The sequence below is a fragment of the Trichomycterus rosablanca genome, chromosome 16, assembly GCF_030014385.1.
Source record: "Trichomycterus rosablanca isolate fTriRos1 chromosome 16, fTriRos1.hap1, whole genome shotgun sequence".
NCBI lineage: Eukaryota > Metazoa > Chordata > Actinopteri > Siluriformes > Trichomycteridae > Trichomycterus > Trichomycterus rosablanca.
Genome location: NC_086003.1, coordinates 30,147,102 through 30,162,899, shown reverse-complemented (window position 1 = coordinate 30,162,899; position 15,798 = coordinate 30,147,102). Strand labels below are relative to the sequence as shown.

The following is a 15,798-nucleotide window of genomic DNA, read 5'->3' as shown; positions in this document are numbered from 1 at the left end:
ACCCGGTTCATCTCCTGACTGAACCCCATGAAACATTAATGGAGCCGTTTGGAGGCGTGAGTCCATCAGAGGGAACCTGCTCACCTCGGGAAATTAAAGATCATTCATCATGAGGAACGGAGTCACGGATCAATGCTGAACCACCACGCTGCGAAAACCTTCACTGGAACTATCGGTTATACTGGGTGAATAATATTGTACATGTACACCAGAGGGCCAGAAGTATCTGGACACCTGATTGTGAGCTTGTTGGACGTCCGGGTCCAAAAATGAACAATATTAAAACACATTTACATTTTCGGCATTTAGCGGACACTTTTATCCAAAACGACTTACAGTTGTGTGACAGTATGCAGTCTGAGCAATTAAGAAATAAGGGACTCACTCAAGGGCCCAACATTGGTGCCAGTGTTGGGGCTTGAACCAGCAACCTTCTGACTACTACTCCAGTACCTTAACCACTAATCTACAACTGTCCCAACTTTAGGGGAATTAAGCAGACGTTTTCATCCAAAGTGACTTACAGTACTGTGACAGTATACAGTCTAAGCAATTGAGGGTTAAGGGCCTTGCTCAAGGGCCCAACAATGGCAACTTGTCTGAGGTGGGGCTTGAACCTGCAACCTTCTGATTACTAGTCCAGTACCCTTAACCACTAAGCTACACCTGTCCCAACATTTTGCGGATGATTTTATCCAAAGTGACTTACAATAATGACCAATACACTTTGAACAAAGGGTTAAGGCAACCTGGTGGTGGTAGGGCTTGAACCTGCAACCTTCTGACTACTAGTTCAGTACCTTAACCACTGAGCTACCTCTGCCCTTATATTTACAGCATTTAGTGGACGCTTTTATCCAAAGCAACTTACAATTATGACTGAATACAGTTTGAGCAATTGAAGGTTAAGAGCCTTGCTCAGGGGTCCAACAGTGGTGCCAGTGGTGGGGCTAGAACCTGCAACCTTCTGATTACTAGTCCAGTACCTTAGCCACTCTACCACTCATTACAGAGATCTTTGCTGAGAAGCTCCTCACAAGACTTGACAGTTGTAGCCTAGTGGTTAAGCTACTGGACTAGTAAGCAGAAGGTTGCAGGTTCAAACCCCACCACTTCCAGGTCGCCACTGTTGCGAGGCCCTTACCCTCAATTGCTCAGACTGTGTACTGTACGTTGCTTTGGCTAAAAGAATCCGCTAAAACTTTTTATCTGAAGCAACTTACAATTATAAATGAATACAATTTGAGCAATTGGGTTAAGGGCCTCGCTCAGGGGCCCAACAGCAGCAACGTAGTGATGATGGGGCTTGAACTGGCAACCTTAGGATTACTAGAATTCAATAATTAGAAGGGTTGTCCCAATACTTTTGCCCATACAGAGCTTCTCCTGTACGTTTGCGCTCAGCCTCAGTACGAGCAGCTTCTCAATAACAGAAGCAGCGTTTGTGCTCTATTAGCTTAATTGCCGCTAATCAAACTGTACGCGCACTAATTAGCGATGGGAAGTCGTTTTAGCACATGCGCTCCATTCTGCTGGATCCTCCGCGTGTGCCAACGTAGCGCAACTAAAAATAACACACGACTCCGGATCTGACCCGGCGTCGACTCGGAGGAACGCCGGCGCTTCGCGAGAGTCCAAAAGATCAATACGGAGAGAGCGCGGAGAGAGCGCGGCGAGAGCGCGGCGAGAGCGCCGCTCAAGCTAAGTGTGTTCAGATGGCGTTCGGAGTTTGTTTGAAGATGCTAATCGCTGACCTTCCACCTCCACCAACAACATCATTGTTCGAACGTTTAACCTCAGGCGGTGGTTCAGCGGTGGGGGGGAGTCTAGTTCCGTTCCTATCATCCAAACGCGTGTTACCATGGAGATATGAAACATCGGCACTCACGGGGGCGCTAGACTAACCTACAGACGTCATTCCGATCCGTCTTACTCGCCGTTTCACTCGAACTAGCTCTGATCCAGCAGGGTTTCTATTAAACTGCTCTGCCATGACAGGCCAGAGATAAACACACTAAAGCTCCGAGTCACAGACGCTCTACAGCGCCCCCTGGCGACAACAATCAGCCCGCAACTCACTTCTACGTTTCAATATATATACAGTAAATACAATCTCATGTTTACATATTTTAGCATTACGCCACAATTCATGTTGGAGAGTAACCCGCTAGCTGTGCATCACCGCTCACAGAGCGAGCAAGCTAACTAGCTGTTCAATATTTTATAGCATGAGGTATTCCTAATTTTGCGCACAACCCGGACGTAACGTGACATGACAAAGCTAGCAGTAGTGTTTATTTTTTAATAGCAATAAAATACAGGAAATTGAGCAATTAAAGGTGATTAAAAAAGGCGGAGCCACACACAATAACACATCAGGGGAAAAGAAGTGGCGCTTTTTAACCTAAGAGGGTGAAAATGACGACTTTTAAGAGAACGAATGAACTCAGTTTTTAAATGTTTACACCGATAACAGAAGCAGCGAGGACTGAAACAAGCTGCTGTTATTACTACAGAGGTTTGAAACATCAGCACTCCAGGGGGCGCTAGAGTCATCCACTAATCAGATCTGGATCGGTTTCCTCTTTCTTTTGGCGGTTTCCTTGTGAGATTACGTAGCGATCTTACGAAGTGTCGTGAATGTGTTCGTACTGACAGGCTGGAGATAAACGCACTCACATTCTACAGCGCCCCCCTGCTGCAACACTCAGAATGACAACGGCAACAAGAGACGATGGTGAGACTTGAAGGTTTATTTACGCTGCGTGGAATTAAAGACTCATAGAAGAACCAAATTGTGGCTTAAAAACCAGTACAGACTGGAAATAAACTGGTGACCTCAAACAACATGGAACACTCCCTCAGTTGTAGATTATTGGGGTGGTGATACTGACTGTACCCCTCTATGACTCTATGACTCAAAATAAAATAAAACAAATAAAACAAAACAAATGTAATAAAATAAAATTAGAATTTAAAAGAAATGAATAAAAATAAAGCAAAATAAAATAAAACAAATAAAATGAAATAAAACAAAACAATAAAAAATATAATAAAATAAAATAAATGGGGATGACGGTTTAGAAGAGCGGTACTCACCATGGCGAGAGGTACGATGCCCCCCAGGTCAGAAGGTGCCAGGCGTATGAGGGTCTGGATCTCCTCGGAGAAGGTGCGGGTCACGGGGTACTCCACCTGCCAGGTCACGGAGCGAGTGCTGAGCGGCTCCACCAGTCCGTTCACATCCAGATCCACCTGCAGAACCTTCTGAAGACCTGACTCCGCCCTGCAGGGACACAGGTCAGGGGTTATCAGCGGGGTTACCAGCACCGCCCCGTTCGTTTCGGCATCAGAATGGCGTGCAGATGAAACAAAAGTAAATTGGTAAGAATGCTTATAACACTCGTGTTTGGAGAAGCGCTGCGTATGTGAAATATACCAAGCACACCAAACCTACTGTGAAGTATGGTGGTGGGAGCATCCTGATATGGGGCTGCTAGTAATGCAAACATTACAACAGAATTACACATCAATGGAAGGGAGCAAAAGTCCTACTAGATCTTATTGACCAAGAAACTAAATTTGACGGCTGGTCTGAGGGAGGGAGGGTCGTACGGGTTCCTCATAACTGCTGTAATTACTCCCTCTGCTGGTGATTGATAGTGCTGCACAGAGACGGGGGATAATGGAGTAATAAATCAGTGCGTGACTCTCCGTGCATGATACAGATCTCCGTACGAACCTGCCTGGTGCAGGTGAAAAGAAGTGGTCGGTGCTGCACACTTGTTGGAGGGGCGTTATTGTACACCATCCCTGGAACCGAGAGGGTTAAGGGGCCTTGCTTGAGGGCCCAACAGTGGCTGCATGGCAGAACCGAGATTCAAACCCACAACCTTTTGACAGATAGCCCAAAGCTCTACCCACTAGGCTACTACTGTCTGTCACATTTAGATTGAGAGCTCTTAATTAAGCTATTAAAATAAAATAAAACAAAATAAAATGAACAAAAAATATAATTTAATTATAATTGAAATAGAATTTAAATAAAATAAATTAAAAATAAACCAAAACAAACAAAAAAAATAATAAAACAAAAAAAATAAAATAAAACAAATAAAATGAAATAAAACAAAATAAAAAAATTAAATTAAAATAAATAAAAATTACATAAAATAAAAATAATATTAAATTAAAATTAAATTGGAATAACAAAATAAATTTAAATACAAACTTAAATTGAAATAAAATAACAATGAATTAAATTAATTAATACATTTCAGAACATAAGGCGTCAAAATAACTGGTCTGATTGAGCTGAGGATCCGTTCGTACCTGCGTATGCGACTGTGGGTGAGAAAATAAACCACGTCTAACCAGCTTTGATTTCAATTACAGATTGAGTGACCAAGAACACAAAGAAAATAAAAAACAACAACAATAACCTCAACAGATAAAGAAAATCAATTTTTGTCTTTTGATTTGTACAAAAAAAATCTGATTTTAATCTGTTGCTTCCATTAATCCTGAGACACTTTTATTAAACATGTGTTTCGATTTTCTGTACCGAGTATAGAGGGTCTGTGTGTAGAAATATATATATATATACGTATATACGAACTGTGTATATATATGTGTGTGTGTGTGTGTGTGTGTGTGTGTGTGTGTGTGTGTGTTCCCTCAGCTCAGGTCGAGAACAATATTCACTTCTATTATTCAGCCCGGTAAAAAAACACGTCTCAGTGAAACAGTAAAAAAAGCAATTTATTTTGTTCCTGCGCCTCACGCTGGTCCTCAGGACAGAACCTCAGCGGCCGGGCGAGAGCGTTTCCTCTCTCATCGCCATGCAAACAAAGCAGCAAAGAGGAGGAATAAAAACAGGGTGGGTGCAGCGCGGCGGCCGAGGATTGATCAGCGCGGCGGGTTTCGCCCTGCACTCGGAACAAACACACGCCGGGAACCTGGACTATCGAAGTGTCGCTCACGCCTGCTGGTTCCACCTGGAGCTTCCTGCAGAACCTCACTGAACTGAAATCAGTGGAGCTGCTTTATCTGCTGCTCCTCAAACACCAAACACACACCACAGAGCCCCGACATCAGAAATAAATTATATTTAATAATATTTCAGTAAAACTAATAAATTATATTTAATAGTAAAATGTCAGTCTTTTTTAAGTATAAAATGAAGACGCTGAAGAACGAGGAGCTGCTGCTGCGTTTGCTGAAGTTTCTGTAGATAATGAATATTGTTTAAACTGCTGCTGCTTTACTGTGACACCAACCAAACATCACAGGAATCAAATCAACCCACTACAAAGACTCACACTAATGCTAACACCATGCCCACATGAGCAAAAGAAAGCAATTCACTCTGCAAGAACAAAGAAAGAAAAAATAGATGGATAGATAAAGAGAAGGAAGGAAGGAAGAAGTGAAGGAAGGACAAAGGGAAGGGAGGAAGGACGGACGGAAGAAAGGATGGACGGAGGGAAAGAAGGAAGAACGGAAGGACAGATGGAAGGAAGGACGGAAGAAAGGAAAGAAGGACGGACGGACAGATGGAGGGAAGGAAGGACGGACGGAGGGAAGAACGGACGGAGGGAAGGAAGGAAGGAAAAAGAAGGAAGGCGTCCATGCTGGCAGACCTGTCAGGTTTGAAGAACCACCACTGAGAAACAGACCACTGTTCCACGTACTTTGTTCTAATAGACAATTTTGTGCACCAATATTAGTTAGATGAATACGGGCACAGAGAAGTCCCCAGCTGCCATTGATCATAATTTCATAATCATTCTGAGGAATTAAAACTTCACGCCACGATGTTTAACGACTTTTATTGAACTTTCAGCAGCACAGCATGAGTCAAGGTGAAATCAAGTTGCCGTCTACATATTTTTGGCAATCTGAGTTCCAGTCATTCAGAGAAGAACAACAGGAACCTGAAGAAGCTGTGCTGTGGACTCCTCTGACCACAGCACACATGTCCACTCTCTTTCGGTCCATCTGAGATGAGCTCGGGCCCAGAGACCTCTGAGGTGTTTCTGTATAGAACTGATGTACGACTTTCTCTGTGTAATAGAGGATCAGATCTCAGTTCCTCATGCAGCGGCGGCCTGTGTTCAATGACAACGGTTTTCCAAAGCACGGTCGGTCGTCTGCACAGACGTGATTGGCTAATGTCCAGTGAAGAGGGAAGGTTATCAGTGTAGGTCCCAAGTCTGGATAGAAATAGGAGGGTTGAGTCAGGAAGGGGATCCAGTGTAAAAACTGTACTGAGTCTGATATGAGGAGCAGATCCACTCTAGCGCCCCCTATAGTTTCCCCTAAGTTCATTTCCACTAAACTCCCACCACCAGGCCACTGGACATGAGAGAGAGACAGAGAGACAGACATGAGAGCGAGAGAGACAGAGAGAGTGTGAGAGAGCGGAGTGCGAATGTTAGCCGGTGTGGTTTATAGATAAACTCTGGTGATGACACACTTCCCATCATGCCGTGCTCCGTTAGCTGAGTGAGGTCAGTAACCTGCGCTCTGATTGCTATTGATTGAGGAGCTCGGCGAGCGGCGGCGTGGAGGCCAGACTCACTGTTTCTCAATGCAGTCCATCCTTCAGCTACAACACACAAACACCACAGCCGACTCCACACCACAGCAGAGGCCGGGCCTTCCCCAAACTGTTCCCACAGACTCAAACCACTCCACACCACAGTGGAGGCCGTGCCTTCCCCAAACTGTTCCCACAAACCACTTCACACCACAGCAGAGGCCAGGCCTTCCCCAAACTGTTACCACAGACTCAAACCACTCCACACCACAGTGGAGGCCGTGCCTTCCCCAAACTGTTCCCACAAACCACTTCACACCACAGCAGAGGCCAGGCCTTCCCCAAACTGTTACCACAGACTCAAACTACTCCACACCACAGTGGAGGCCGTGCCTTCCCCAAACTGTTCCCACAAACCACTTCACACCACAGCAGAGGCCAGGCCTTCCCCAAACTGTTCCCACAGACTCAAACTACTCCACACCACAGCAGAGGCCGGACCTTCCCCAAACTGTTACCACAGACTCAAACCACTCCACACCACAGTGGAGGCCGTGCCTTCCCCAAACTGTTCCCACAAACCACTTCACACCACAGCAGAGGCCAGGCCTTCCCCAAACTGTTACCACAGACTCAAACTACTCCACACCACAGTGGAGGCCGTGCCTTCCCCAAACTGTTCCCACAAACCACTTCACACCACAGCAGAGGCCAGGCCTTCCCCAAACTGTTCCCACAGACTCAAACTACTCCACACCACAGCAGAGGCCGGACCTTCCCCAAACTGCTCCCACAGACTCAAACACGTCAGTGGTTTTACACGTCTGTTAACAATAGATCTGACTCAAAAACCTAAAAGAACTGAATAAAAGGGGTGTCCACATAGTTTTGGCACCACCACCTCCTCATCAACATTTACCTCCTTCTCCTTACCCATTTTCATAACTTCTCCTCACCATCATCACCTCCTCCTCCTCATCATTCACCTCCTCAACATTCATCTCCTCCACATCGACATTCACCTCCTCACCCATATTCACAAACTTACATTTGGCCACATCACTTCCACCTCCTCAACATTCACTTCCTCCTCATCTACCTTCACTTCCTTCCCTCTACCTACCTTTACTTACTCCTTATCATCATCTTCACCTTCACCCTCCTTACCCACCTTCACGTTCTTTTCTTCTCACCACCTTTACCGCCTCCTCACCCACCATCACCTCTCCTCCTCCTTTACCTCCTTTTCTTCACCTTCTACCTTTACTTCCACCTTCTCATCATGATCCTCCTCATCACCCACCTTTCTCCTCAACATTCTCATCAACATCCACCTTCTCTTCAACATTCACCTCCTCCTCCTCCTCCACTTTCACCTCCTTTTCACCTACCTTTACTTCTCCTCATCAACATACAGTGGTGTTCAAAAAATAGCGGCCCAACACCATTAACCTGATAAATCACTGTTATTAGTAGAAGTGATATTTCTACATAGCAAATAATTTACTTGAAAGTGTAGTAGAGTATTATAAACAAAACAAACCCAACAATTAGAACATGCATGCCGCTCATTCTGAGTAATCGAAGCATTGATTGAAAGGGGGTTGTTCAAAATAATAGCAGTGAGGAGTTCAATTGGTGAAGTCATTCATTCTGCAGAAGAACGGGTGTCAATTTTGGCCCTTATTTAATTTAGGAGGGGGGCAAATGTTGCACAGGTTGGTCATAGTGCGTTTCCTTCTGAAATACTGGGTAAAATGGGTTGTTCCAGACATTGTTCTGATGAACAGCGTACTTTGATTAAAAAGTTGATTGTAGAGGGAAAAACATACAGAGAAGTTCAGCAGATTATCGGCTGCTCAGCTAAAATGATCTCAAATACCTTGAAGTGACCAAAACCTGAAAGACGTAGAAGGAAGCGTGGAACTGCTGTTCAAAAGGATCGAAGAATAGCCAAAATGGCAAATACTCAGCCAATGATCACGTCCAGAAAGATCAAGGAACATCTGAAGTTATCAGTGAGTAAAGAAGATGATGAAATGAAGCCGATTTACCAGCAAGAACTCCTGCAAAGTCCCGTTGTTAAGAAACAGACGTCCTGAATGGGTTCAAATCTGCCAATGAACACATTGACTGGTCCAAAGAGAAATGGCTCAACATTTTGTGGACTGGTGGAAGCAAAATTGTTCTTTCTGGGTCTAGTGGCTGTAGACAGTATGTCAGATGACCCCTGAGCACTGAATTCGAGCCAAAGGTCACTGTGAAGAGAGTAAAGCATGGTGGTACAAAATGATGATATGGGATGTTTCTCATACCGTGGTGTTACACCTATTTATCACAGATGAAGGATCATGGATCAGTTTAAATATATCAGAATACTTGAGATCATCATGTTGCCCCATGTGGAAGAAGAAATGTCCTTAACATGGGTGTTTCAACATGACAATGACCCAAAACATCTTGGTTACAGACAAACAAGATTGAGGTAATAGAGTGGCCAGCACAATCCCCTGACTTCAATCCCAGAGAGAACTTGTGTTCTGACGTCTGAAACGTGTTTTTGAGGCAAAACCCAAAAATGCAGAAGAACTGTGGAATGTTCTAATCATCCTGGACTGGAATACCTGTTCAGAGGGGCCAGAAGTTGGTCGACTCCATGCAACACAGATCTCAGAAACAATCGTTATGCCACTAAATATTAGTTCAGTAATTTAAAGTAAAGTGAAACCTCAAACATTTTTTTTGTTTTATAGATAATAGATTTTTTTTTTTGAGGTTTTTAAAGAAAAATGCTTCACTGCTATTATTTTGAACAGCCTAATATTCATTTTTCTTAACTTTCTGTAAAGGATGAACACAAACTGGCTAAATATTGTTAATGTTTTGATTTAGAATTGAAAGTGGAGTATTTTCAGTACATTTGCATTTATGGAAATAAAAGTTATTATAATGATTTTGTGCTTTATTTGCTTTTTTAAAATCACTGCTATTTTGAACACCACTGTACATCTCCTCCTGTCCTACTCTTACTTCCTCCTCATCACCTTCACTTTCTTTAACATTCACCTCCTCCTCATCAGCATTCACCTTCTACTGTTCTACCTTTACTTTTCCCCCCTCACCCACCTTCACCTCCTCCTTTTCTTCACCCACCCTCATGTTCTTTTTACTCACTATCACCTTCTCTTTACCCACCTTTACCACCTCCTCCTCACCAACACACACACACGTACGGATGTTTCTTTATCCTGCTGGCACACAGTATGTGGAGCTGCATCAGCATGTAGGATTGAACCCAGATTAATGGATGCACTATAGTGTGCCACACTAACACCAGCTGGAGACGTTTGTCTGATTCCCGCCAGCTAGCATCACACGCGTTCCTTCTAATACTACCAGACGCTCAGTGCGGGGGTTTAAATAAATGACAGCGGGTACGTTTTATCATAAACAATAATCTCACGCTGGCACGGCGGGAACCACGATGGCACATTTATTTCGGGAGGCGGCGTCTCCTCTCCGCGCGGAGCGTACGTCGTTGCGGTAATAGCGCGCGCGGCTTCTCCGGAGCACGGGCTAAATTACAATATGGAAATACGGACGCCGGCGGAACGCCGCCGTTCTGCCCGGCAGGATCTCTGCACCGCCACGTTTAAACACAGAGCCGGGCGCTTAGTTACACCAGCCCGCCAACCGCGCCAACCAATCGGAGACCGGGTTCCAAGAGCGGGGTCGTCGATTCAAACTGCGGCGCAATCAAACAACACGCAGCGCCAATCTGATTTACTTCAGAAACACAAAGAGCGACGGAGGGAAAAGTGCTGAGGTCGGGCGGCGCTGGCACCGTGCCCTCAAGAGCTGGCACCGCTTTTACAAGTCAACAGTAATTTATGTGATTGCTTCTGTGAAGTTCAAGGTGTGTAAAAACAAATCGACCACAGAATTTCCGATTCAGCTCCTTTGTTTTTGTGTACGAACCTCCGTTCCAAAAAAATTGGGACACTGGGTAAAAAAAAACCCAAGCTTTTTATTAACCTCTTTATCCTGGTCAGGGTTGCAGTGGGTCCAGTCACGAGGCAGCTATACTCCAGACAGGGTGTCAATCCTTGGCAGACACGGCCTTTCACTTCTGAGTAGAGAGACCCGAGATTCTTCCCCAAACTGTTGCAGCGAGTCAAACACGTGTCATTTATTAACACCGGTAGTTTTTCACACCTGTTAGCAGTAGGTCTGACCCAAAAACCTAAACTTGCTCATTTAAAGAGGTGTCCACATACTTTTGGTCTGAGTAGACAGTCCCGGGTTCGAATCTCGCCGGCGTGGTGGTGGGCTAGCATAATAGGCTGCTGCGCCACCCGAGCGAGCACCCAACATGTATACGCTAGCTCCTAATTTCACCTTTTCCAAAAAAGTTGGGACAAGGGAAAAACAAACATAATACTACAATAATACAGGTTGGGTATAAACAGAGCTTTAACTCCTCTTCCTCACCCACATTCACCTCCTCCTCATCAACATTCACCTCCTTCTCTTCACCTACCTATATGTCCTCTTCCTCATCATTCACCTCCTCCTCCTCCTCATCATCATCATTCACCTCCTCATCATCAACATTAGCCTACTTCTCATCAAAATTCACCTCCTCTTCACCTACCATTATATCCTCCTCCTCCTCAACATTCACCTCCTCCTCATCAACATTCACCACCCTCTCTTCACCTACCTTTATGTTCTCCTCCTCCTTCTCATCATTATTCACCTCCTCCTCATCAACATTCACCTCCTCCTCATCAACATTTGCTTCCCCCTCATCAACAGTCACCTCCTCTTCATCAACAGTCACCTCCTCCTCCTCACCAACATTCACCTCCTCTTCATCAACATTCTCCTCCTCTTCATCAACATTCACCTCCTTCCCCAAACTTTTGCCACAAAGTCAAACTGTTGCCATTTATTAAAACCAGTGGTTTTCCAAGCCTGTTAGCAGTAGGTCTGAAGTGAAAACCTAAACTCACTGATTTAAAGGGGTGTCCACATACGTTTGGTCTGAGTAGACAGTCCCAGGATTCAAACCCGGATCTTGGTGGTGTGGCGGTGGGCTAGCAGAATAGGCCGCTGCACCGCCCTAGCATGTTCCTAATTTGACCTTTTCCAAAAAAGTTGGGACAGGGGAAAATAAACATAATAATACAGGTCGGGTATGAACGGAGCTTTGGGTTCAAATTTGGGGTCCAAATTGGCCGTTTGGTCGCACGGTTTAAAAACAAACACCCAACTGCCAGGAATTTAGGGATGTTACCACCTACCGTCCATAATATTATGAAAAGATTTATAGAAATTGCTGTGTATAAATAATAAAGGGTAAAGCTTTTACTGGTTTGCTCTGTTTTACAGCGTTTAGGCTTTTTAATTGACGTGATGATGTAATTAACGTCTCAATTCTGTGATTACTATATTAACTGTATGAGTTTGGTATGTTCTCCACACATACGGTTCAGTTTCAGCTCTTTTTAAACGATGCTTTATTCGTTTTTCTGTAATGTTCCCTCTCAGCTTTTGGCACGGCATCACCTCCTCCTCCTCCTCCTCCTCCTCCAGACCTCGCCCCTCACCCTGAAGCGTCTCCCCTCACCAGCTTCAGAGGAACATGAGCTCCGGTGCCCGGTGTGCCAGCCTAAAGGCAGCATTCAGCGAGCAGGGCCAGGCTGGTCTCATGTGATAAGGGGACCGGGGGTGCCAATCCAGGGTGGCAAACTTAATCCTACCCACCCTAATGCTGTTTACACCACCAGCAGCTAACACACACACACACATTTTTTATTCAAAGCGCTTCACAATTGTGATTGAATAAAGGGTATTAAGGGCCTTGCTCAGGGGCCCAAAATTGGCAACTTGGCAGTGTACACACACAAACACACAAATACACACACGTACACTTAAATACACTCATATATATACAAAAACACACACATGCGCACACACACATAATAAGCACACAAACACACACACACACAAACACAAACACATGCGCGCACACACACATAAGCACACACACACACACACTAACACACACATGAGCACACCAACACATGCACACACATAATAAGCACACACACAATAAGCACACACACACACACACACACACACACTAACACACACATGAGCACACCAACACATGCACACACACAATAAGCACACACACAATAAGCACACACACACACACACACACTAACACACACATGAGCACACCAACACATGCACACACATAATAAGCACACACACACACACATAATAGGCACACAAGCACACACACATAAGCACACATGCTCGCACACAAACACACACACAAACACACACACACCCACACACACACCCACACACACGAGCACATACATAATAAGCACACACATGAGTACACACACACACACACACACACACACACACACACCTTGAGGCCCAAAACACCCCATCATTGAAGTGAGACTGTTGGCACCACATGCCAGCAGAAACTGTATTGTACCAGGCAGGCTGGCACCTCGGTCTCAGAGAAAAGCAGGTTCGCCAGTCAGAGGAACTGGCGGCGAAAGAGAAACCGTGATCTATAAAAGAACTTCCACAGGGAGCGAATTAACACTCATGAGGCGCCTCCGTGCCCCCTCTGCCAGCCAAAATACATATATACAATACAGTATGTGGTCCGTGTTCTATATAACCACACCGAAGATCTGCTCTATCGGATAGATCAGACGTCCACATACTTTGGTGAATAATTTTAAGTGCACTGGAGTAAAAAGCGTGGTGGAGCGGCGCGGTGGCCTGAATAATCTGGCAACCTGGTGGGAGCGTATCAGAGTCCACAGGGAGTAATAACAGTTCTGATTTGATGTCGAACTGACCTGTACATTAGTGACAAACTGACAGTGTGAGTGTGTGTGTGTGTGTGAGAGAGTGTGTGTGTGTGTGTGTGTGTGTGTGTGCGAGTGTGTGTGTGTGTGTCTCCTGCTGATTAATGCAGTATGAAGGTAGATGGGATTGAAGCTCACAGCAGGTCCACATCAGAAGAACATCAGGATTTATTTCTGTGCCAGGATCGGTGATGCTGGCACAGAGGAACTCAGACCATAATCAGAACCCCCACCCGCACCCCCGACTGTTCTGTAACTGGGTACGATCGCTTGTTTTCGGGTGTTTACGTTTCTCTTTGTACGTCCTAGGCACTCACGCAGATTTAGCTTCGGGTTCGTAACCAGGACGGTGCCAGGCTGAACCCTGAACCCTGGCACTTCTGCGCTCGTGGGCATGTTGTGAACGTAAACGGAACACCAGCGGCTCATCTTCAAACATCAAACACGTCTGAGGTGTCAGAATTCACCCCGGAGCATTCCTGGGGTGGCACGTCTGGGGCCAAATCATGCCCTTGTGTACCACCCGAGTGCCAGGGAGACTGAGGGACTTGGAAAAGTTGATCATAACAAAGGATTTCGGAGTGCGTCTGTGGGAACGCGTGCCCATTCAGAAGTCAGAAGGCAGTGATGTTAGACAGGAAGGCCTGGCTTACAATCTGCATTCCAATTCACCCCAAATCTTCCTGCCTCTGTTCGGGACTCGGACACGTCTCAACGTTTAAGTCTAGACTGAAAAGAGATTTATTTACTCAGGTCTTTGATGTAGTGTTTTCCAGACTAGGGGGGTGTGCCTCCGGTCCTGGAGATCTGGGGTCTGGGCGGTCTAGTGCTCTCATGTTGTCAGATTTGCTGGTGCTGCGTGTTGGCTTCTGGCCACGCCCGGTTTCTGGCCTCTACGACTGAAACTGCCCACCCTGACTATAGACAGAGGAGCAGAGCTCGGGGGTTCTTGGTGATAGAAACGTGTGGTGATCAGGGATGTTGGGTTGCTGTCGTTCTGCCTCTCTTGTCCGATCACTCAGGTTTGATGACAGTGGGCGAGGTGGGCGCTGATGCCCTGTGGAAGCTTCATGACCTTGTTACCTGCTCGCTCTCCCTTTTAGTTATGATGTCATAATTTGTGGGCGGAGTCTAAAGCTACTCTGTAAAACTGACATCTTACATTTTTAACTACAGTTTCTGTTGTTTTACCCCGAGGTGGTTCTGATGGAAACCTGTTTACCCACCCGAGGTTAAGGAATGAAGTCGAGACTGCCGTGCCAACAATGCTGCTCCTGCTAGATGTGACGGGGACCTGGCGTGTTTGCACCAAGAATATCACAAACTCACTACAGAATTTATTACAGACTGGACTGAATAATAACTCTACTATTATTTATTGCTAGTTATAACTGTTAGTTCATTTTAATTGTGTGTGTATGTTTTGTGTAAATCCTATTTATTCAAATAATTCTCCAGGCCACCCGAGAATGCCACTGTTGCCCTCGGCTTGCTCAACAGGGGTTTTGGTCTGTTGGTCCTGGATTCTGTGAAGTTGCTTTGAGACGATGTCTATTGTAAAAAGCGCTCTATAAATAAATTTGACAAAGCTGTTAAAGTCAGGACTCTGTCAGGACACTGTGTGCAGGTCACTAAGACGGGTATCAGATGTACACATCCATAAAAAAATGAATAATACATATAAATAAAGTAATAAATCAGTAAAGAATACAGACGTGTGAGATCAGAATCACAGCGTATCGTGTTACCCAGTGAGATCAGAACACACACACTCCTGAATCTCATTACCGACACGCAGCGACAGACGTGAATTAACTCATGACTGACACGTCCGTCCTGACAGCCACACTTCCTCTGACATGTAATTTAGACCTGAGGATAATCTCCTCACCCCTCGTACCACCCACTACCTCCCGTCTCACCTCTCCATAAACCTCATCTTATTTACACAGCGCCACACTGACGGTCAGGGTCTAGAACCTTTCCTCAGAACACCGGGTGCCAAGCTACTGCACTTACTTATTATTTATTTTTTATTATTTATTGTTATTATTATTATTATTATTATTATTATTATTATTGGTTATTTTCTTTAAAAAATTATAATTAATTAATTATTATTTAATAATTATTTTCTGTTTTATAATTTTTTATTTATTAATCATTCATTATTTAATTTATTTAAAAAGGCAATTTATTTATTTAATTATTTATTTTTATTACTTGTTTATTATTATTATTGGTCATTTTCTTTCTTTTTAAAATTGTAATTAATGAATTGTTATTTATTAATAATTTTCTGCTGCTCAGTAAATGGAACTTCACAGCCACAAATCTCTAATGGTGTAATAA

The 15,798-nt window shown here is 44.6% G+C and overlaps 1 protein-coding gene across 1 annotated transcript in view; it reads right to left on the bottom strand.

Moving 5' to 3' along the window:
* Positions 1–15,798, bottom strand: part of si:dkey-112m2.1 (transmembrane protein 132D) — a 73,175-nt gene that overhangs the window by 26,532 nt on the left and 30,845 nt on the right. The window contains exon 4 of the mRNA XM_063011142.1: positions 3,100–3,286. Coding sequence (XP_062867212.1) covers positions 3,100–3,286 — 187 coding nt within the window. The remainder of the gene's footprint in view (positions 1–3,099; positions 3,287–15,798) is intronic.